This window comes from Orbicella faveolata, unplaced genomic scaffold, assembly GCF_042242905.1.
Source record: "Orbicella faveolata isolate gen_17 unplaced genomic scaffold, um_ofav_v1 contig_48, whole genome shotgun sequence".
NCBI lineage: Eukaryota > Metazoa > Cnidaria > Anthozoa > Scleractinia > Merulinidae > Orbicella > Orbicella faveolata.
The window spans coordinates 2,105,001-2,128,799 of NW_028301578.1; the positions used below are offsets into that span (position 1 = coordinate 2,105,001).

General features: G+C 37.9%; 1 protein-coding gene and 15 non-coding genes across 16 annotated transcripts in view; all 16 read right to left on the reverse strand.

Moving 5' to 3' along the window:
* Trnar-acg (transfer RNA arginine (anticodon ACG)) overlaps positions 1 to 60 on the reverse strand; it is a 73-nt gene extending 13 nt beyond the window's left edge. Inside the window, exon 1 of the tRNA in view lies at positions 1 to 60. This exon is cut by the window's left edge and continues 13 nt beyond it. This is a non-coding gene — a tRNA (tRNA-Arg).
* A 266-nt stretch (positions 61 to 326) lies between these two features.
* Positions 327 to 399, reverse strand: Trnar-acg (transfer RNA arginine (anticodon ACG)). Its single transcript has one exon. It is a non-coding gene; the product is annotated as a tRNA-Arg (tRNA).
* A 264-nt stretch (positions 400 to 663) lies between these two features.
* On the reverse strand, positions 664 to 736 carry Trnar-acg (transfer RNA arginine (anticodon ACG)). Its single transcript has one exon. It is a non-coding gene; the product is annotated as a tRNA-Arg (tRNA).
* An 851-nt stretch (positions 737 to 1,587) lies between these two features.
* On the reverse strand, positions 1,588 to 1,660 carry Trnar-acg (transfer RNA arginine (anticodon ACG)). The gene has a single exon. It is a non-coding gene; the product is annotated as a tRNA-Arg (tRNA).
* A 710-nt stretch (positions 1,661 to 2,370) lies between these two features.
* Positions 2,371 to 2,443, reverse strand: Trnar-acg (transfer RNA arginine (anticodon ACG)). The gene has a single exon. It is a non-coding gene; the product is annotated as a tRNA-Arg (tRNA).
* A 317-nt stretch (positions 2,444 to 2,760) lies between these two features.
* Trnar-acg (transfer RNA arginine (anticodon ACG)) lies at positions 2,761 to 2,833 on the reverse strand. The gene has a single exon. It is a non-coding gene; the product is annotated as a tRNA-Arg (tRNA).
* Positions 2,834 to 3,095: 262 nt separating this feature from the next.
* On the reverse strand, positions 3,096 to 3,168 carry Trnar-acg (transfer RNA arginine (anticodon ACG)). Its single transcript has one exon. It is a non-coding gene; the product is annotated as a tRNA-Arg (tRNA).
* A 260-nt stretch (positions 3,169 to 3,428) lies between these two features.
* Positions 3,429 to 3,501, reverse strand: Trnar-acg (transfer RNA arginine (anticodon ACG)). The gene has a single exon. It is a non-coding gene; the product is annotated as a tRNA-Arg (tRNA).
* Positions 3,502 to 11,880: 8,379 nt separating this feature from the next.
* On the reverse strand, positions 11,881 to 11,953 carry Trnar-acg (transfer RNA arginine (anticodon ACG)). Its single transcript has one exon. It is a non-coding gene; the product is annotated as a tRNA-Arg (tRNA).
* Positions 11,954 to 15,880: 3,927 nt separating this feature from the next.
* Trnar-acg (transfer RNA arginine (anticodon ACG)) lies at positions 15,881 to 15,953 on the reverse strand. Its single transcript has one exon. It is a non-coding gene; the product is annotated as a tRNA-Arg (tRNA).
* An 869-nt stretch (positions 15,954 to 16,822) lies between these two features.
* Positions 16,823 to 16,895, reverse strand: Trnar-acg (transfer RNA arginine (anticodon ACG)). The gene has a single exon. It is a non-coding gene; the product is annotated as a tRNA-Arg (tRNA).
* Positions 16,896 to 17,162: 267 nt separating this feature from the next.
* Trnar-acg (transfer RNA arginine (anticodon ACG)) lies at positions 17,163 to 17,235 on the reverse strand. The gene has a single exon. It is a non-coding gene; the product is annotated as a tRNA-Arg (tRNA).
* Positions 17,236 to 18,059: 824 nt separating this feature from the next.
* Positions 18,060 to 18,132, reverse strand: Trnar-acg (transfer RNA arginine (anticodon ACG)). Its single transcript has one exon. It is a non-coding gene; the product is annotated as a tRNA-Arg (tRNA).
* A 2,432-nt stretch (positions 18,133 to 20,564) lies between these two features.
* LOC149095930 (histamine H2 receptor-like) lies at positions 20,565 to 22,817 on the reverse strand. The gene has a single exon (XM_089280631.1). The coding sequence runs from the start codon at positions 22,806 to 22,808 to the stop codon at positions 21,885 to 21,887; it is 924 nt and encodes a 307-aa protein (XP_089136757.1). The 5' UTR covers positions 22,809 to 22,817; the 3' UTR covers positions 20,565 to 21,884.
* Positions 20,586 to 20,658, reverse strand: Trnar-acg (transfer RNA arginine (anticodon ACG)). Its single transcript has one exon. It is a non-coding gene; the product is annotated as a tRNA-Arg (tRNA).
* Trnar-acg (transfer RNA arginine (anticodon ACG)) lies at positions 20,934 to 21,006 on the reverse strand. The gene has a single exon. It is a non-coding gene; the product is annotated as a tRNA-Arg (tRNA).
* Positions 22,818 to 23,799: the final 982 nt, after the last annotated feature.

Genomic DNA, 23,799 nt, shown 5'->3' on the forward strand with positions numbered 1-23,799 from the left:
ATTCGAACCTGGAATCCCCTGATTCGTAGTCAGATGCCTTATCCATTGGGCCACGGGGCCAGACATAGTGGAGTTGTTTTTTTTTTTTTTTAATTTATATCTAATGTTAACACTTATTCATACGCTTTAATCATTGATAAAAGAGACTTGCTCTTTGCTTTTTGGCTGAGAGCAGTTGTTCAAAACTTAAATGAAAAACATTATTTGTCCCGGTTAATGCTTAGAGAGAAAAACTAACTATTCGGAAAATAACGACTTTACTTGCATCTTGAATGAATCGGATATTTTGAGTGCATTTAAATTTTTATACGTGGGGGAAAAATAATCGACCCCGCCAGGATTCGAACCTGGAATCCCCTGATTCGTAGTCAGATGCCTTATCCATTGGGCCACGGGGCCGTACATGGTACAGCTCATTTTTTTAATTCATATCTAATGTTATCAATTATTTATACGCTTTGGTCACTAAAAAAAAAGAGACTTACTTATTGCTCTTTGGCTGAGAGCAGTAGCTCAAAACTAAAATGAATCTTTTTTTTTTTTATTCCGGTTAATGCTTAGAAGAAAAAACTAACTACTGGGAAAATAACGACTATACTTGTGTTAGGAATGACTCGGCTATTTCGAGTGCATTTAAAGTTTTATACCTGGCGGGAAAAAAATCGACCCCGCCAGGATTCGAACCTGGAATCCCCTGATTCGTAGTCAGATGCCTTATCCATTGGGCCACGGGGCCGGACATAGTACAGTTGATTTTTTTCGCAATTTATTTATATATAATGTTAACAATTATTTATACGCTTCGAGAGGAACAAAACTGTAGTAATAAAGCGATGAATAACTCCTGAATTAAGTCCTAAACTGGTTTCAGTTAATGTTAAAAATTATTTATACGCTTCGATCACTGAAGAAGAGACTCGCTCTTTGCTCTTTCGCTGAGAGCAGTTGGTAAAAACTAAAATGAAAAACATTCTTTTATCCCGGTTAATGCTTAGAAACAAAAAATAACTATTGGGAAAATAACGAGTATACTTGTATTATGAATGACTCGAATATTTTGAGCGCATTTAAATTTTTATACCTGGGGGAAAAAAAATCGACCTCGCAAGGATTCGAATCTGGAATTTCCTGATTGGTAATCAGATGTCTCATTCATTGGGGTCATGGGGCCGTACATAGTGCGGTTAATTTTCAGTTTTATTTAATATCTAATGGTGACAATTATATTGATTGAAACCAGTTCACAACTTTATTAGTGATTAATCGTTTTATTGCTACAGTCAAAGAGTGACCACACTCATCAGGCAACATCACCGAATGACCGGTAAATTTAAACGCTGACTGTTAAATGCAAATATTTGGTTGCTATGGTGCTTATTTTCGCGTTACGTTATTTTAAAGTTTTAAAATACGTCTGTTCCTGTGGGGGCACGAACTCGCTAATTCGTTTCGTTTGTTGAGGCTACATAGATCTTTCCTGCAGATTATAACAAATTTCTCATAAAGGTAACGAATTATACAAATATTTTGAGCGAATTAGCGAATTATTTTGAGTGCAGTTAATTTTTTTACCTGGGAGAAAAAAATCGACCCCGCCAGGATTCGAACCTGGAATCCCCTGATTCGTAGTCAGATGCCTTATCCATTGGGCCACGGCGCCAGACATAGTTCAGTTATTGATTTATCTATTTCTTTTTAATTTATATCTAATGTTCACAATTATTCATACGCTTTGATCACTGAAAAAAAGTGGCCTTGCTCTTTGCTCTTTGGCTTAGAGCAGTAGTTCAGGACTAAAATGAAAAACACTTTTTTGTTATCCTGGTTAATGCTTAAAAATAAAACCTAACTATTTGGAAAATAACGACTATACCTGTATTATGAATAAACTCGGATATTTTGAGTGCATTTACGTTTTCATACCTGAGGGATAAAAAACGACTTCGCCAGGATTCGAACATGGAATCCCCTGATTCGTAGTCAGATGCCTTATTCAATGGGCCACGGGACCGTACATAGTACAGTTTATTTTTTTCTTAATTCTTTTATATATAATGTTAACAATTATTTATACGCTTCCAGAGGAACAGGGTTGTAGCAATAAAACGATGAATCACTCCTGAAATCCTGAACTGGTTTCAATTAATGTTAAAAATTATTTATACGCTTCAATCACTTAAAAGAAAGAGAGTCGCTCTTTGCTCTTTGGCTGAGAGCAGTTGCTCAAAACTAAAATGAAAAACATTTTTTTTATCCCGGTTAATGCTTAGAAACAGAAAGTAACTATGGGGAAAATAACGAGTATACTTATATTATGAATGACTCGAATATTTTGAGTGCATTTAAATTTTTATGCCTGGGGAAAAAAATCGACCCCGCCAGGATTCGAACCTGGAATCCCCTGATTCGTAGTCAGATGTCTTATCCATTGGGCCACGGGGCCCTATATAGTACAGTTAATTTTTTGACCACACCAAACAGGCCTGTAGCAATAAAACGATGAATCACTCCTGAAGTCCTGAATTGGTTTCAATTAATGTTAAAACTTATTTAGACACTTCGATAACTGAAAAAGAGAGATTTGCTCTCTGCTCTTTGGCTGACAGCAGTTGACGTTTAAACCTAGTGATAAACATTTTTTATCCCGGTTAATGCTTAGAAAGAAAAACTGACTATTCGGAAAATAACGACTTTACTTGTATTATGGATGACTCGGATATTTTAAGTGCATTTAAATTTTTATACCTAAGGGAAAAAAATCGACCCCGCCAGGATTCGAACCTGGAATCCCCTGATTCGTAGTCAGATGCCTTATCCATTGGGCCACGGGGCCAGACATAGTACAATTATTATTCTTTTAAATTTATATCTAATGTTAACAATTATTCATAAGCTTTGATCACTGATAAAAGAGACTTGCTCTTTGCTCTTTTGCTGGGAGCAGTTGTTCAAAACTAAAATGAAAAACATTATTTGTCCCGATTAATGCTTAGAAAGAAAAGCTAACTATTCGGAAAATAACGACTTTACTTGCATCTTGAATGAATCGGATATTTTGAGTGCATTTAAATTTTTATACGTGGGGGAAAAATAATCGACCCCACCAGGATTCGAACCTGGAATCCCCTGATTCGTAGTCAGATGCCTTATTCACTGGGCCACGGGGCCGTACATGGTACAGTTAATTTTTTTGATTCATACCTAATGTTATCAATTATTTATACGCCTTGGTCACTAAAAAAAAGAGACTTGCTTATTGCTCTTTGGCTGAGAGCAGTAGCTCAAAACTAAAATGAATCTTTTTCTTTATTCCGGTTAACGCTTAGAAGAAAAAACTAACTACTGGGAAAATAACGACTATACTTGTATTATGAATGACTCGGATATTTTGAGTGCATTTAAATTTTTATACCGGACGGGAAAAAAATCGACCCCGCCAGGATTCGAACCTGGAATCCCCTGATTCGTAGTCAGATGCCTTATCCATTGGGCCACGGGGCCGCAGCTTGTAATATGGTCATTAATATGTACATTAAATCAGGTGGCAAAGTGAGCGAGATGCAATTGTCATGAAATTAGCTAGGTAAAATACTCGCACACTTAGGAGCATGAGGCTTATTTTAAGGTTAGCGATACCTTGATGTGAATAAGCTGCAGATCTACTTGTGGCACGAAAATTTATTACATATCCTGCAAGGGGCGAGGAATAATAATAGTTATATTTAAACATAACTCAGAAATATTAACGTTCGTCGAAATGTGTAATCAATTACTCCAAAATCAACGAGACTGTCGGTAGCCATTTTATTGTGCTGGAGTCCGACGATAGTTTATCTTCGCGAATGGGAATGAGAAAGGATCCTATAGACGAAAAGGAGTTGGGTCGAGCCACACCCTTGCCTCATCATTGTTTCGTCCCAATCTCTTTTATCTTCCAAACCCTCGCCGCATCTTTTCTCTACTGATTTTCTCTTTTTTTCAGTGACTGTAAGTAGTCTAAAAACCAACAAATTAACTGTACTTATCTTAAACCTGGGTAATGCTTCCAGCTCGCGTTTATGAAAACTGGCTGCTGATATATATCACCACCTTTTGTTCTAAATCAAAATTTCTAGATCTTGTTCGGCCCGACATTACCGCCAGCTTTTTCATGGTTGCAACTTTGCGCAAAGTTTTAATACATCTTAAGAAAAACAAGTTACAGGGAGTAGAAACACCTTCATAACAAAACATATAGGGCGGCACAACGGTCATTACTAAAACCATTATACCAAGGCAGATCATTCTTCCTAAATGAATCATGCTGTATCAATATACAAAGTTTTCGTTATACTCCGTCGTATCTGCTGCGGTACTATCACCGAAAACAGTAATATAGAGAACTATACAGCTGCAGGCTTTTATCGTATTCAAACAAACCAAATATAAAGTCTGTACATAGTTACATGTAGGCCTACTCTGGGACCTTAAGTCGCCTAAAGTCGCCTTAAGTCGCCCTAAGTCGCCTTAAGTCACCCTAAGTCGCCTAAATTCGTCTCAAGTTGCTATCAGTTACGCAATGTTAAAAAGGTTTCAACACACTCAAATTGCCCCTGTAGAAGGTTATTAGACTTGTAACTGTCAAGTTAGGGTAAACTCCACTCTAACCCTATGGAGGAAGAAGCACGATGGCCCAATGGTTGGTGCAATGGACCCCTATTGTGGAACACTGCATTGTGTTCATACTCTCATAGTGCCTCTCCTCACCCAGATGTATAAATGGGTACTGGATACGGAACGGGGGGGGGGGGGGGCTGCAGGGTGCAGCAGAGGTAACCTCGATAGTTGTGCTTTTAATTTTTTTTATACACTCGTTCCCAATGCATTGGAACCATCTAAACCCCCCTTAAAGGTCCCCAGTCAGCCACACCTTTGTTTTTGTTTACATACAAGAGGTTGGCTTTTATGCTTTATTCGGAGCATGTCAAAGCAAAGAAAATCACTGTGAAGCTACTAAAGATAAAGGGACATACTTTCAGAAACTTACAGTAAAGCAACAAGACTTTGCCTCACCATGCAATATCAATAATTTTGATGGCATCGAAAATAGCAGAGGCTGACTAGGGTCCTTTAAGAAGCCGAGGACCCGACAATTACTGTTATGTCTCAAGGCCATGGCTCCCCTATACATAAAAAAAACCCTGATATTATTATAGTCTTGCACCTCTCTAGCCCCCATGTTAGCAGGAATAATTTCTACATGTGGACAATACTTAAATAGGAATGACAATCTGATGTATACTCTCCCACAGATGGCTTTTTATTTCTATTAAGTTTTATTTTTTTTTCTTGTATTTCATTGTAAAAGAGTTAATAATTAAGATGACACTCTGTGTTGTCATCAGGAAATATATGAAATGTGGAAGGATATAACAAATGACTAAACTGCAATAACTTCATTTAAACTTATTAATTTTTGTACGATATTTCTGAATCAAATCTTCCGAAGACCTACAGTGTATAATTAATAAACAACAACAGTGAGAGGTGTTCCAGATCATCAAGATTAAAAGAAAAAAAAAAACAGAAAGATAGTTCTGGGTTAAGGCTCAATTCTTTCTAGTCACTTTTACACTGAGCATTAAAAGTATGGTCATCCAAAGCTAATTGAACCGAATTGAGTCTACACTTTAAATGCTTTAATTACCCAGTGTAAAAGAGTGACACAAGTGGGCCATTTCTCCAGCAAAAATCATTGTTTGCATTTTACTTCCACATTCGACCAACTGTAAACGTTTGAATTTCGTAATTAGACGAACCAACTTGCAGCATAATGTTTATCTATCCTTTTCGTACACATGATGAAGCCAGGTATTCACATCATCTTATAAACTTTACGTGGACTGCGCTACTGTTACTATCGAAAGCTAAGGTACAGAAAATTCTCTGTGATCAACTCTCAATAAACATGGCCGCCAGGCGAATGTTTGGAACACGTCACTTAGTTTGACCCGTGACTAAGTACGCGAGCTCACGCGAGTATGATTCCTCCGAAAGGCGTTTACAAAAGACAAGAAAAAAAACAAAACGCTAAACTAATACTCTCCGAAATATTTGAAGACAGTAATTTATTATCGGGTGATTTCAAATCACCCGAACACTTAGCAAGAGAGCTCGAGTTTTCGTGGCACGGATATCTCGTCTCTTTGAAGCATGGTAACCAGTCAGCGGCGCAAGGGTTACTGGGAGAATCAAAATGGCGGAGACCAGTGTGTCTGGTATCGATGTATCAATTTCTAGTATTTCGTTGTGAAAATGTCGTTCTGGGCATTTGTAATGTGTCAGGTGGAAACTAGTGAAGGTTTGGAAGGTGTATTTCCTGGTGGTCTGATCAACAAAACCTTCTAAAAAGAATCGATTCACTGTATAAACTGCCAGGGTCATCAAAGTTTTCTGGAACCTGACAAGTAGTTGGTGAAATTTGACAGGACGTGTTCTTACGAAGGAACATAGCATGCGCTACTCATTATGGTATTGGAATATTTTTTCTGACTGAGGCAGGAGAGCACCAAATCGATTGGGTCCCTAAAAAGGACTGAAATTGACAGTGGAGATGCCAAAAATGGCAGATAAGTCTACCAAGATAACCATTTTTATAATTCAGGAAGCATTCTAAAATAAATGCATGTAAAGGAGCTAAATTAATTTTAATTTCCCTGTTGTTTGAATAATTGATGGAAAATATACAAACACTTCAAATTAAATCAAGATATCTCAAATTTAAAATTTTTGTCACTGTGAATATACTTTTATTAGTTTTGTTTGATTTTTTTTTTGTGATATCTTCACTAATATTCATGCTACCTTGCTGGTGTTCATTGTTATTATTATTCTTATAGTAGTAACTGTTCAGTGTTGTCGTAATCCTTTCTTTAATGGTATTTTTTTTTTAATGGTTTAAAATCTGGCCCGGGTTGTTCGAAAGCCGGTTAGCGCTAACCCAGGTAGTATATTTTTGTTTTGAATAGAAATATCTTTTACTGCTTATGGTTGTGTAGTTTTAAAATGAATCAAACTCAAAACTGAAAGGCAAACAACATAAACAGAAAACTGGACCGAAAAGTTACAAAAAATGAAAGTAATCAAAATTCCCTCTAAAGCTGGGTTAGTTTAATCAGGTAGTATTGGTACAATATTGGTTTATTGCAAGAGATATATGGAGACACTGTTGCTAAGTTTAAATTTATAGCACTCGAGTGAAATAAAGTCTCCCCAATTCACCTTAAGTCGCCTTAAATCGCCTAAAATCGCCTTAAATCGCCTTAAATCGCCTAAAGTCGCAATGTTTTTTCTGCCTGAGAGACCGGGGCAGACTTGGAAATGAAGGTCGGCCGATTTCGCTTAAAATTGGTACACAAAGTCGTTATGTGGACTTATGTAACATGCCAAAGTTTCAGGTTCAACGACCTTCTCTTAGCCGAGTTCTGGATATCAGCCCTCAGGGGTCCCCAGAGGCACATTTTTAGTGTAATTTTGGCCACCTTTCAATCTCTCTTTTAGCAACGTACAATTAATTTCAGACAAAACCAAAACCATAATCGTAATGCCCTATCCTTAGGCTTCTATGGGTAAAAACATTAGCTCACGGGAATTTTTCGTTAGCCTGTGGCTGTGATCACAACTTTGTCCTATTTGAGGCATATGGGAAGCAACCGGAAATGGCCTGTTTTTCAGACCGCATATTTTCCATGCCCATGTTTTATATCGTGAAGTCTTAGTATCCCTGCAAAGTTCAGCCCTTAGTTTAGTAAAACCAAGAAAAAATACTGAGGTTGAGGCTTTTTTACTACGAAACACTTTTAAAGAAATTACCTACTACGCACCTCCTGTCAAACTCTTAATTACTTTTGAGGAGAGATTTTTAGACACAAGCTGCACAATTAACAAACAATCAATGATCCCAAAGTAAATTATTTAAAGGAAATATATATTTTCAAACCATAAACTAGAAATTAATTTTCCTACTGACAGATTTGAAACTAAACTCTATGTACCATTTGTACCCTGTACCCAGGGGACTGGAAGGTGAGGGGAATCTTTATACGTTGATAACAAGAAAAGTAATCAAAATACAATGAAACAAGTTGTTTACTGAGTGCATAAGTTAGGTGGTGAAAGCTCAGAAAAAAAAGCCTTATTGATGGGTCTCTGCCTTGTTTCCATGGCAACCTTGTTTTGTCAGGGTTGATTACCCTAACTTTGACTTTTCTCATCTAATTCTCTGTTTTTTTATTGACGTTTTCAAGGTTTCTTGGGAAAAACATGAGTTTTTTTGCACCTTTTAATTCCTTTAATACCCTTTCTCTTCTCTTTTAATTTTGTTATACCTGGCAAAAACGATATTTTGATTTCATGGAATAGTCATGAAATCCAGACCGGTGGATTCAATATTACGGATGTTTTGAAATATATGACATTCTAACGTCACATGCCTTCATAGCTGACTATTCACCATGGTTAGAATTTTAAGCCGTGAGTTTTCTCCTTCCCCCTGCCAGAGGATCACAAATACCCTGTGTGACTAGTGGTACCCAAGTTTCCGACTTAATTGTGACGCGCCCAGAGATGCTTTCCTTCAAGCTTCCGTCCTAGCTCCCCTTTGGTATCGATTCTAAATAAGAATACCAGCGTTACCATAGAGATTGCAGGTAAGTAAGCCTCGTGATACAATAGAGGGCCCAATTACTTCCTATTTTTGCCAGGAGATTACATTGTTTGAGCATGATACACGAAGCGTCTCCGCTGTGATTTAATATTGGGCATGTGAAACTACTTAATTCATCTCCAAGCCTTTTCGACTTTTCAAGTGAAACAACATCCAATATGGCGTCGAAAATGTTAGAAATTGATTTGTGGGTGGGTAGACAATTTAAGTTAGAGATATTTTGTTCAAATGTGTATGCAGATGATGATGGAACAACGATCCTTGAACCAATGGAACGAATTAAAGACATTAAAGCGTGTAAAAAAATCTTTGAACGTGCAAAATAAATTTATTTCTAATGAACATGCATGCAGTCACTCTACCCTTGGATACTTATGGATGAAATAGGTATTACAATGCCGAACGCCTGAAATATGCTATCTGAAACGTCAGCAGTAACCTTCTTTGATTTCTTCAATTTCTTTATTCTCCTTGATGGAAAGGGTGCTGACATGGCCCACTTTGGTCACGGCAACGGGTGAATTTTCGGCGGTGACGTGGGCGATCTTCTTTAATTCACACTTTAACTTCCATTCAGGGAAATTGTCAACTCTATAAGACGTGGCCAGTTTATTAGTACCAGTGCCCACTTTAATTTGACCAGCAGGTGGGTAACATCACGATCTAACGTCGCTAATGGGAGAGTCACAGCAGGCTCTGGCGGCTTGTTATCTCATGCCCCGCATATGTCATCTTCTTTCCAAACGGGACACTGTATAATCATGTTTTCAGTTTTCCAGGAGACTAAATTGTAATAGCCAGACTTTTTCGCTCCTCTGCCTTTCAAGCAAACTCAAATGAAACAAATTCACTTAAAGACTGAATTGATTTAATAAGTTTAATTAATTGATTGTAGATAGTTTCTTTTCTTGTAAATAGACAATCCAGCCGGCAAGATGTCCACGTGCTGGCCATATATTCATTTCACGGTTGCATTTTATCAATCTACGACAGACTGAAGTAAACGTGTAACGTAGTAACGCGTTCAGATTCTATACAAAACTGGCAACTGCCTAGCACATAGCACGGTAGCGGCCTAATGGTTAGCGGGCTGGACTCCGGATCGAGCGCTCCTGGTTACTAGGGCGTTGTCATGTCATCTTGGAAAAGGCAATTTTCTTTCAGTGTCTCTCTCCACCCAGATGTATAAATGAAAGCCGGTGATTATCATCCTGTCCAGGGAAGAAGAGCAATAACCAATTTAAGCTCCAACAGGAATGATGCACTGGACTTTGTGACGGCTTACCATACTACCTACACCAAGCATACTGGTCGTCCTTGGGATTATCGCTTCTTATTATGGAAATCGGAGTTGAGGGCCAGCAATCCTACAACTAGGGTGCTATAAGCAGTAGTCTTTGAGGGAAAATCCACTTCTCTCCTGCCCTATCTTTGGATATATGCAGTACAGCGACTTAGTCTGGATCTGTGCGCACTTAGAAAGCAACAAAAGGAAAATTAATTCTGGTAATTTAGTCAGAAATTCAGCGACTTGGCGGGGAAAACGGACCATCTTAGACTTCCTCAATTTATTATACCTAGGCCGTTTGCACCGGGGGACTGGGTATGAATAAATATTCTGTAACATATCCATTCGTTGTTCAGGTTCTCATGCAAGTTCTATACTTAATCATTCTCTGTATTATCAGAGACAAATCTAGAGGAGAAAAAACTGAACTTCAAGACAATCATAGCCAGCAAACTTCAGATAAGTTGGCGTGTCACGAACTCGTCACGTACGGTATGAATCAACCTGAATTTTCAGTACTCGTAACGACGCACTCACGATCAATTTATCGCCGGGGCTGAGGTTTTTAGTGTTGCTTCACTTTTAAGGGATTATAAGAAAGGGGCATGCCTCTAAATCTGTACCCAGGGAAGCATTCATAGTAAGTGAATTTATCCAGACACCTTGCATATAGACTGGAATAGTGAGACTGCATTTAATTTTACGATTAGCTATCAATATATTCGAAATTTCCTTAAGGTTCAAAGCGATTTTCGAGTAGTGTCATGAGAGACGTTGTGATTGCATTTAGAATGACTGATAAATTGTTTTTCTTCAGAAAAGAAGTCCAGCGACTCCATTATCCGTAATTTTCAAGACGTCTTCCACAAAATTTATAACCGCTGCCAGACCAAAATCTGATCGGCCCTAAAAAAAATCACATGATAATATCTGACTAACGGTTAGACTTTTCGGTTAAAATTAACTTCATGATCAGAGTCTCTAATTCACGAATTAGAAGAAAAGAAAGGTATTAATCGAAATCAAATCGAAATCATTTTTACAGACGCGCTTTGTTGAAACCGGAAGTGGCCTGGTTAGTCATCTTCTCGTAAGCTTTTTATTCGTAAAAAAGCCTCAACCTCAGTATTTTTTCCTTGGTATTACTAAACTAAGGGCTGAACTTTGCAGGGATACTAAGACTTCACGATATAAAACATGGGCATGGAAAATATGCGGTCTGAAAAACAGGCCATTTCCGGTTGCTTCCCATATGCCTCAAATAGGACAAAGTTGTGATCACAGCCACAGGCTAACGAAAAATTCCCGTGAGCTAATGTTTTACCCATAGAAGCCTAAGGATAGGGCATTACAATTGTGGTTTTGGTTTTGTCTGAAATTAATTGTACGTTGCTAAAAGAGAGATTGAAAGGTGGCCAAAATTACACTAAAAATGTGCCTCTGGGGACCCCAGAGGGGCTGATATCCAGAACTCGGCTAAAAGAAGGTCGTTGAACCTGAAACTTTGGCATATTACATAAGTCCACATAACGACTTTGTGCACCAATTTTAAGCGAAATCGGCCGACCTTCATTTCCAAGTCTGCCCCGGTCTCTCAGGCATAAGCTCTTAAGTCGCCTAAAGTCGCCTTAAATCGCCCAAAGTCGCCTTAAGTTACGGCGACTTAAGGTCCCAGAGTAGGCCTTACATGTCAGCAGTGCGAGGACACTGATCATATTATTAAATATATTTCTCCGTTCCTTGATTTCTCATAAAATTCTGAGTATTGTGGTAAGTTTTAGTCAAACATGGCCGGAAGAAAAACATTATTCTGAAATACTTGCAGAAGAAAGAACCGACCACCGTTTACCAACTCCATGATTTGATTCTTGACGCAAGCAAAAAGAATCGACCCCGCCAGGATTCGAACCTGGAATCCCCTGATTCGTAGTCAGATGCCTTATCCATTGGGCCACGGGGCCGGACATGGTACAGTTAATTTTTTTTCTCAATTTATTTATATATATTGTTAACAATTAATTATACGCTTCGAGAGGAACAGGACTGTAGCAATAAAGCGATGAATCACTCCTGAAGTCCTCAACTGGTTTCAGTTAATGTTAAAAATTATTTATACGCTTCGATCACTGAAAAAAAGAGACTCGCTCTTTGCTCTTTCGCTGAGAGCAGTTGGTAAAAACTAAAATGAAAAACATTTTCTTATCCCGGTTAATGCTTAGAAAGAAAAACTAACTATTCGGAAAATAACGACTATACCTATATTATGAATGACTCGGATATTTCGAGTGCATTTAAATTTTCATACCTGAGGGAAAAAAAACCACTTCGACAGGATTCGAACCTGGAATCCCCTGATTCGTAATCAGATGCCTTATCCATTGGGCCACGGGGCCGTACATAGTACAGTTAATTTTTTGACCATACGAAACAGGACTGGAGCAATAAAACGATGAATCACTTCTGAAGTCCTGAACTGGTTTATATTAATGTTAAAAATTATTTAGACACTTCCATCACTGAAAAAAAGAGACTCGCTCTTTTGCTCTTTGGCTGAGAGCAGTTGACGTTTAAGACCGAGTTTACCAGAGGACCAGGCAGGGGTGATACATGCCATCTCTCCCTTTTGGATGAAACTTTGCCAGATTAAAGGTACTACCCAACAACTCTAAAAGATAAAGTGGGCCGGCTTTGTGATTTTTCCCTTAGGAGTTAGACCCCCCCCGCCGGTTTTTTGCCCAAAATCCCCAAAATGTCACTAAATAAGCATCAAATTTAAACACCGCTCCTGCTTACAGAATATATTGCATTTTATTGGTATTTCACACAAATAAAGATTGGACCTATCTTAGTTCACACCAGGAATTTCAAGTCATTTGAAGTGACAGGTGCCAATCAAGGAATGTCATTTCCTACCCATGTCACGCAACATTTAGCTATAAGGCAAATTAGCTGAAATTCTGACTCAAATATTGCTTAAGTCCAACTTTCTGAATCAAAACTAATTTCATCACAGTTTAGAGTCACCCTTGGCCTGATGAAATCAAGAATAAAATTTTTGGCATCTGTTATTTTTTGGTAACAAAAGCTGTTCAAATAACATGACAAGAGGCTAGTTTTAACAAAGAGACAAGGGCGAAATCTAAAAATATTAGATATTATAGAATCAGTTTATCAAAGTTATTTCTATGTTAATGTCATTAACAAAGTCTTTGAATATTATTTTGGGCAGTGGAAGCTCAATGAATGCAAAACTCTTTGCAATATCCCTTAACCCTTGGACGTGCAAGGCGGAGGGTGGGGTGGATGCCATCCCCCTAAGAAGATATTTTCAAAATTTTGAAAAGACGATTTACTCTAAGGGGCTGAAACTTTCATTAGCTGTTCAGTCATCCTTCGCGGATATTTTGATATGTCAATTGTGTGTCCATCATTTTCTATGTTTCCATAGCAACCATTGGTTTCATGTAGGTTTGGCCAAAAATCAACTTTTTTGACATAATTCTGTATTTTTTCCAGTTTTCTTCATCAAATTCCAGAAATTCACGAATTTGTACATTTCATAAGCATTCTGGCTTGATTTTGTATCAATTTCCATTATTTCTTGACTTTTTAAGAAAAAAGTAAAATCCAAGATGGCGGATCCACGATGGCGGGTCAAATGACGTCATTTGGCATCATATGACGTCACAACCGACAAAATTATGGTATCATTTTGTGGAACAAGCTCAGGGCTATCTAAGGCTGGGAAGTGAGTGGATGAAATGAGAACAAAGGTAACATCCGGTATTGTCGAACTTTTCTTTCAAAAAAGTTATAATTGAGCAAAACATCGAAGCCAGTCTTATTATTTCAGTGTGCACATCTATAAATAGAGATTGAAATTCCTTACGCAGTGGGAATAAATAATAAATAATAACAACAATAAATATAAATAAATATAATAAATAATAACAATAACAACAACAAACTATTAATTATCACTTAGTGATATTATTTGCTGCTGATCAAGGTCTTTGGTTCTTGTTCCCATGCTTTCAAAATTATATGCACAATGTTTATCTTTATACTAATTAAGATTTACCTGCCTGCCTGATGCAGCAAAGTAAAAAAATCATAGATGTTTTTTAACTCGATTCGGATGAAATGGATATTCATTGGGTGAGCTCAATAGTTAATATATGAGGGCAAAAAATAATGTCAGCAAAGAATACCTCTCAGGATTGATGAGTTTGTATGCCAAGTGTAAAGTAAGAGTTAAAAATAATCAATTGCAACATCAAGCATGTGACCCGCCCATGATGCTCGAGCAGGGTTTTAAGGGTGATCTAAAAAGTGAGATTTGCCCAGAAAAACTCTCATCTAACTAGTCAATTTTTTAGAATGTAAACATCACGGCCCTTTATTCCCATATTTAAATTCTAAAAATAAAATTTAGGTGTTTTGCACTGTTATTTTAACCCTCGGATGTACAAGCTAACTCGTACCCCCACCGTGGTATAAGGGGGAAATGGATGGAACCCTCTTGGGTTTGCGCTCTGTTTAGGCACAGTGAAATAAATTTACATGGATTAGATAGCCCTGAGCTTGTTCCACAAAATGATACCATAATTTTGTCGGTTGTGACGTCATATGATGCCAAATGACGTCATTTGACCCGCCATCGTGGATCCGCCATCTTGGATTTTACTTTTTTCTTAAAAAGTCAAGAAATAATGGAAATTGATACAAAATCAAGCCAGAATGCTTATGAAATGTACAAATTCGTGAATTTCTGGAATTTGATGAAGAAAACTGGAAAAAATACAGAATTATGTCAAAAAAGTTGATTTTTGGCCAAACCTACATGAAACCAATGGTTGCTATGGAAACATAGAAAATGATGGACACACAATTGACATATCAAAATATCCGCGAAGGATGACTGAACAGCTAATGAAAGTTTCAGCCCCTTAGAGTAAATCGTCTTTTCAAAATTTTGAAAATATCTTCTTAGGGGGATGGCATCCACCCCACCCTCCGCCTTGCACGTCCAAGGGTTAAGGGATATTGCAAAGAGTTTTGCATTCATTGAGCTTCCACTGCCCAAAATAATATTCAAAGACTTTGTTAATGACATTAACATAGAAATAACTTTGATAAACTGATTCTATAACATCTAATATTTTTAGATTTCGCCCTTGTCTCTTTGTTAAAACTAGCCTCTTGTCATGTTATTTGAACAGCTTTTGTTACCAAAAAATAACAGATGCCAAAAATTTTATTCTTGATTTCATCAGGCCAAGGGTGACTCTAAACTGTGATGAAATTAGTTTTGATTCAGAAAGTTGGACTTAAGCAATATTTGAGTCAGAATTTCAGCTAATTTGCCTTATAGCTAAATGTTGCGTGACATGGGTAGGAAATGACATTCCTTGATTGGCACCTGTCACTTCAAATGACTTGAAATTCCTGGTGTGAACTAAGATAGGTCCAATCTTTATTTGTGTGAAATACCAATAAAATGCAATATATTCTGTAAGCAGGAGCGGTGTTTAAATTTGATGCTTATTTAGTGACATTTTGGGGATTTTGGGCAAAAAACCGGCGGGGGGGGTCTAACTCCTAAGGGAAAAATCACAAAGCCGGCCCACTTTATCTTTTAGAGTTGTTGGGTAGTACCTTTAATCTGGCAAAGTTTCATCCAAAAGGGAGAGATGGCATATATCACTCCTGCCTGGTCCTCTGGTAAACTCGGTCTTAAAACTAAACTGATAAACATTTTTTATCCCGGTTAAATTAATGCTTAGAAAGAAAAACTAACTATTCGGAAAGTAACGACTCTACTTGTATTATGAATGACTCGGATAATTTGAGTGCATATAAATTTTTATACCTGAGGAGCAAAAAATCGACCCCGCCAGGATTCGAACCTGGAATCCCCTGATTCGTAGTCAGATGCCTTATCCATTGGGCCACGGGGCCGTACAGAGTACAATTAATTTTTTTCTTAATTTTTTCATATATAATGTTAACAATTATTTATGCGCTTCTAGAGGAACAGGCTGTAGCAATAAAACGATGAATCACTCCTGAAATCCTCAACTGGTTTCAGTTAATGTTAAAAATTATTTATACACTTCGATCACTGAAAAAAAGAGACTCGCTCTTTGCTCTTTGGCTGAGAGCAGTTGGTAAAAACTAAAATGAAAAACATTATTTTATCTTGGTTAATGCTTAGAAACAAAAAACTAACTATTGGGAAAATAACGACTATACTTGTATTATGAATGACTCGAATATTTTGAGTGCATTTAAATTTTTATACCTGAGAGAAAAAGAATCGACCCCGCCAAGATTCGAAGCTGGAATCCCCTGATTCGTAGTTAGATATCTTATCCATTGGGACACGGGACCGTACATAGTACGGTTAATTTTCAGTTTTAATTAATATCTAATGGTAATAATTATATTAATTGAAACCAGTTCAGGACTTCATTAGTGATTCATCGTTTTATTGCTACAGTCCTGTTTCGTATGGTCAAAGAGTGACCACACTCATCAGGCAACATCAACGAATGACCAGTAAATTTAAACGCTGACGGTTAAATATTACTGCATGGTTGCTATGGTGCTTATTATTGCGTCACGTTATTTTAAAGTTTTGAAGTACGTGTCTGTTCCTGTGGGGCCACGAACTCGCTAATTCGTTACGTTTGTTGAGGCTACATAGATCTTTCCTGCAGATTACAACAAATTTCTCATAAAGGTAACGAATTAGAGCAATATTTTGAGCGAATTAGCAAATTATTTAGAGTACATGTAAATATTTTAACCTTGGGGAAAAAAATAATCGACCCCGCCAGTATTCGAAGCTGGAATCCCCTGATTCGTAGTCAGATGCCTTATCCATTGGGCCACGGGGCCAGACATAGTACAGTAATTTTTTTTTTTATTATTAATTTATATCTAATGTTAACAATTATTCATACGCTTTGACCACTGAAAAAAGAGACTTGCTCTCTGCTCTTTGGCTGAGAGCAGTTGTTCAAAACTAAAATGAAAAACATTTTTAATTCCGGTTAATGCTTAGAAATAAAAACTAACTATTCGGAAAATAACGACTTTTCTTGTATTATGATTGACTCGGATATTTTGAGTCCATTTAAATTTTCATTCCTGAGGGAAAAAAAAGGACCCCGCCAGGATTTGAACCTGGAATCCCCTGATTCGTAGTCAGATGTCTTATCCATTGGGCCACAGGGCCGAACATAGTGCTGTTAATTTTATGACCATACGAAACAGGAGTGTAGCAATAAAACCATGAATCACTCCTGAAATCCTCAACTAGTTTCAGCTAATGTTAAAAATTATTTATACACTTCGATCAATGAAAAAAAGAGATTAGCTCTTTGCTCTTTCGCTGAGAGCAGTTGCTCAAAACTAAAATGAAAAACATTTTTTTTATCCCGGTTAATGCTTAGAAACAAAAAATAACTATTGAGAAAATAACGACTACACTTCTATTATGAATGACTCGGATATTTTGAGTGCATTTAAATTTTTATAACTGACAGGAAAAAGATCGACCCCGCCAGGATTCCAACCTGGAATCCCCTGAATCGTAGTCAGATGTCTTATCCATTGGGCCACGGCTTCGTACATAGTACCGTTAATCTTCAGTTTTAATTAATATCTAATGGTAACAGTTATCTTAATTGAAACCAGTTCAGGACTTCATTAGTGATTCATCGTTTTATTGCTACAGTCCTGTTTCGTATGGTCAAAGAGTGACCACACCCATCAGGCAACATCACCGAATGACCAGTAAATTTAAACGCTGACGGTTAAATATTACTGCATGGTTGCTATGGTGCTTATTATTGCGTTACGTTATTTTAAAGTTTTGAAATACATGTCTGTTCCTGTGGGGGAACGAACTCGCTAATTCGTTACGTTTGTTGAGGCTACATAGACCTCTCCTGCAGATTATAACAAATTTCTCATAAAGGTAAAGAATTAGAGAATTCTTTGGAACGAATAAGCGAATTACTTTGAGTGCATTTAAATATTTTTACCTGGGGAAAAAATGGGCTCCGCCAGTATTCGAACCTGGAATCCCCTGATTCGTAGTCAGATGCCTTATCCATTGGGCCACGGGGCCGCAGCTGGGAATAGGCTCATTAACATGTACATTAAATCAGGTGGCAAAGTGAGCGAGATGCAATTGTCAGGAAATTAGCCAGGTAAAATACTCACACACTTAGGAGCATGAGGCTTATTTTAAGGTTAGCGATACCTTGACGTGAATAAGCTGCATATCTGCCTGTGGCACGAAAATTTATTACATATCCTGCAAGGGGCGAGGAATAATAATAGCCATATTTAAACATAACTCAGAAATATTAACGTGGTCATAAACGTTCGTCGAAATGTGTAATCAATTTCTCCAAAATCAACGAGCCTGTCGGGAGCCATTTTCTTGTGCTGGAGTCCGACGATAGTTTATCTTCGCGAATCGGAACGAGAAAGGTTCCTATAGACGAAAAGGAGCTGGGTCGAGCCACACCCTTGCCTCATCATTGTTTCGTCCCAATCTCTTTTATCTTCCAAACACTCGCCGCATCCTTTCTTTAGTGATTTTCTCCTTTTTTCAGTGACTGTAAGTAGTCTAAAAACCAACAAATTAACTGTACTAATCTTAAACCTGGGTAGTGCTCCCAGCTCGCGTTTATGAAAACTGGCTACAAATATATATCGCTACCTTTTGTTCTAAATCAAAATTTCTAGATCTTGTTCGGCCCGGCATTACCGCCAGCTTTTTCATGGTTGCAACTTTGCGCAAAGTTTTAATAACCTCAAGAAAAAAAAGTTACAGGGAGTAGAAACACCTTCATAACAAAACATATAGGGCGGCACAACGGTCATTACTAAAACCATTATGCCAAAGCAGGTAATTCTGTCTAAATGAATCATGCTGTATCAATATACAAAGTTTTCGTTATACTCCGTCTTATCTGCTGCAGTACTATCACCGAAAACAGAAATGTAAAGAACTATACAGCTGCAGGCTTTTATCATATTCAAACAAACCAGATGTAAAGTCTGTACATAGTTACATGTCAGCAGTACGAGGACACTGATCATATTATTAAATATATTTTCCATTCCTTAAGTTCTCATAAAATTTTGAGTATTATGGTGAGTTTTAGTCAAACATGGCCGGAAGAAAAACAATATTTTGAAATACTTGCAGAAGAAAGAACCGACCACCGTTTACCAACTCCATGATTTGATTACTGACGCAAGCAAAAAAGAATCGACCCCGCCAGGATTCGAACCTAGAATCCCCTGATTCGTAGTCAGATACCTTATCCATTGGGTCACAAGACCGCTTACACAACACCAATATTAATAACAGACTAGCGGTACCTTCCGCTCAACCTAAATTCCAAAATGCTCCGCGAAATAGGGGCAAATAGTGCGAATTTTCTCTCCGAAATTGACATTCAATATTTTCAACATGACCGAGCATTTTGAGGTAATAAATCAAACACGAAAGACCATGTTTGACCACATTTAGTTACTGAAGACTTCCCTGAAAACCACGGAATGTGACGGGAGGTTCCTACGTAAATATTATTATTTTACTATTTTTCAAGTTCGTCGTTTCTAATCTACCGATTTTCTAAGTTGAGCGAAAAATTGAAGAAAATCTATCGATTAGAAGTTTGAATTTTTTGCAAAATGCACCATCGAACTCCGTTCTTTTTAGCTCTTCGTTTATCAGTGCTGCGGTTTCAAATGGCGCTTGAAGGGTTAAAATTTGTGGAAACGTTGGCAACATTTGGAATTATCTACGCAACAGACCCACTTCTACAAAATACGACTAAAATCGTTTGCCTCCGTTGAATTACGTGTGCCAAATTTTCGTTTTTCGCACGCTTTATACAGACATACTCACTTTATTGGCTCGTCCCCACGGGGCTTTTCAGAGTCAATTTCACATTACAAAATTAAAAACTAAGTACATGGCAATGATAAAAGAAGATAAAGGTTAATAAAATTAAATAAAGCAGTCATTAAGAAGCTTTTGTCTGAGTAAGCGCTTGAAATCCGTCCCGGATGGGCTCAGTTTGAGCGTGGGCTGCAACTCATTCCACAGAGAGGTCGCTCTATATTGAAAGGTCCTTTGGCCGATAGCAGTGCGGACGAGTGGTATGTTCAAAAGTTGAGAGTTATCTCTGAAACGAAGCCGGTGATTCCCGATTGTATTTGAATTTCTGACACAAGTAACTCATTATATGACTACAGTAAAAATTTAAAAAAAATTTATCGACTGGAAAATGTTCGCGCGAACGTCCTTAAGGTACTAAACATCTCAAGGGTGGGAATTCACAAGATTCACAGGATTCAAGAGACAAAAGTTTTCGCGGCAAGATATGTGGTTAATTTCCCAAGTAATTTCATGACCATTCTTGGAGCTATGAACAAAAAGACTCTTGGGATTAATAGATATACTTTATCAAAAAACTGCATCGTAAGAATATATGAATATTTGTAAAATATCTTATATCATTTGAGCGCATTTTGATCTTTACTCTTAAGAAAAATAATCGACCCCGCCAGGATTCGAACCTGGAATCTCCTGATTCGTAGTCAGATGCCTTATCCATTGGGCCACGGGGCCGTACACGGTACAGTTAATTTTTTTAATTCATATCTAATGTTAACAATTATTTATACGCTTTGACCACTGAAAAAAAAAAGAGACTTGCTCTTTGCTCTTTGGTTGAGAGCAGTTGCTCAAAACTAAAATGAATTTTTTATTTTTATTCCGGTTAATGCTTAGAAGGAAAAACTAACTACTGAAAAAATAACGACTATACTTGTATTATGAATGACTCGGATATTTGAGTGCATTTAAATTTTTGTACCTTGGGAGAAAAAAAAAAAAAAAAAAAACGACCCCGCCTGGATTCGAACCTGGAATCCCCTGATTCGTAGTCAGATGCCTTATCCATTGGGCCACGAGGCCGCTTACACTTCACTGATATTAATAACAGAGGGAACAACTTTCATTAAAGCCATATTCTGTGAGCTTAGAGGAAGCGATTATGTTTATTACCCTTCATTTTTTGATCGATTATAAACGTAATCACAGAGACGAAAAGCAATAGGAAAACTAGGGGACAATGAGCGTTTCAACCCTATCTCCATATCTTAACAAACAATCATTTTTAATGTAAAATATATATGTTTTTCTCTTGAGGATTCTTATCAAATCCTTTAGGCTGCAAATCCATACAAATATCTATTTTCTTGTTTTTATACATCTCAGATAAGTTTATTTGCTGACGCTTGAAATTTGCTGATGACTATTTTGAAGGAAATGATCGGGTGATTTTATTAATTCATTACCCGACCTAAAAGCTTATCCTTTTTCCACCCAAACTAGCTTTTTCAAGACCTCCCGGCACCAATGGGAAGCAGGACCCTCAAACTGACCTCGGTTTAAACGTCCGACCACCTAACCCTCCACCTAGAAAAATCTCTTGTCAAGCAGATGAGCATAGTCACGGTATTTTGAGTTATTTTGACCACTAAAACAAAATAACCTTTGAATTAAAAGAAAACTTAAAACAATAGTTTACCGAGAAAGAAAAACACTAAAGAGATAATAGTAAACAATAAAAAAACACGGATGGTTTAGGATGGAGAAGATTGACACAGATTACAAACGACGAACTTGAAAAATGTTCAGGCTAGGCAAGCGAGTACAGCACAGCTTTTATTCTCAACCTTATCTCCTCCTTCCCAGCCTCTTCTTTCCCCCGCTACACGCACACATCGATAAGATAGGATTCCTGTCGTAGGAACATTGTCAAAAGTTGTCTAGGATGTCTTCACACATTTTTAGCTCAGTTTGCAAGAAAACGCGCAGAGTTTCAACCGCAAGTCACGTGTAATGAGTATATAGACCATGGGGTCAATAGCAGCTGTCACGTGCGGTAAAAGTCTAACTGTGACAGAGAACTGAGGAGAGAGTTGAAAGCAATTCAGGCAATGCGCCTCCAGTACCGTAACCCCGTAGAAAATGCCCCGAGCAGTTACCATGGGAACTAAGATAACTAACGTGTTGAAAGAAAGCTTAAGTGTTTTGCCAATATCGTTGCTGCGGGCACTTTCCACTTCCCGCAAGTCTCGCTGGGTCCGCTGCTTTGTAGCCCAAGCAATTTTTAAAATGCGCAGATGTGTAAACACCATGATCGTTGCTGGGATCACAAAGCTACTAGCGCTTAGAACCGTAACGAATATTTGGCTACCCGAGTTGTTCATCACAAGAAATCTGGCGACGCCAATTCCCGCCATGACCAGAGAATATGCCCAAATAAGGATGGTCGCCTTGTGGGCTCGTGACTTGGTAATAATCTGCTCGTAGGAGAAGGGATACGTCACAGCGCAATACCTGTCCACGCTAACGGCTGCCATGTTTAGCATGGACACAGAAAAGCACAGCAGGTTCATATTGACGAGTAACGCACTAAGGAATCTCTCGTCTTGTGGGTTTCCCCGCAAATCTTGTACCATCCATGCGGCAAGGGCCAAGATTAACAGTAGATCGGCGATGGCCAAGTTGAAAACAAAGTAGTTAGTGAGAGTGCGCAGCTGGTGGAAACGACAAAATCCGTAGCATATGAATCCATTACCGGTCACTCCAAAGAAGAAGATTAAGATGGATACGAGAAACACGAGTTCTCTGTTGGCGGATGAGGTCTGCGGTTCATCGATGGAAGTTGCTTTGTTAGTGGGGATGTCCATTGTAAAGTTCAGTGCCATGATCGTTTAGATTCTGCAGAACAATCAAAATTACAAAATCTTCATTACATCCACATAGTAATCAAACTTTGATATATACTGATTTGAAGTCCAAACAGTGATTAACCTTTTTCTTAGATTGTCTTTAGACCTAATTAATAGATGGTCATATGAAAAGATCACCTGAATTAGAAACTGATCACCGGACTGACCAGGGAGCGGTTTTTCTTGATATCCATACCTAATCGTACCTTTTCGGTAAGTTTCGGTGGCATATCAGGCGAGATCAGTCGAGCCGTGGTTCTTATTTCAGTGAGATGTAGTCAAACCAAAATATTCATTGTGAGACCAAACGAGCCCGATATGGCGTCCAACCGTATCAAACTAGCTGCGATTAGTTATTTACCGTACCCAGAGTCGGCCAAGCGACAGTGATACCGCAGGGATATCAGGTCAGTGACTTGATATGGCAGGAAGACTCCGCTTCTAATTGACTAGTCAGAGTTTCCTTCCTCGCTTGTAGACTCGTTCTACTTTGATGACGTCATTGATTTGATCCGATTATACACAGCGTGGACACGACAATGCTATTCGCTCGTTGACTCCATTTATATTTTGTCAAGAGACCATGAGCTAGATCATAGTTCCATGATTTTGTAAACAAATTTCGCAAGGAGAAAGTAAAAGATGTTTAAAATAGTAAATATTTCCCTACCAGTAGCCAGGTTTTGAGTTCAACGCGGGTGATCTTGCTATATTATCGCCACAACGGAAAACCCTAGCTTAGTGGTTTGAAATGTTTTTATAGCAAACAACCTAAACATCGGGAAATATAGAAACCATTAAGCAATAAACTCTATGTACCTCAAATCACTTTTCAAATCGTAATGACTTACATATATATATGAAAAATGTTTTCTACTTCTCGTTGAGGCTACAAATATCTATGTCTTTCTTTTGGCAAATCTTGGAGGTGTAGCATTTCGGCACTCCACTTTCAACCTCTTAGCTT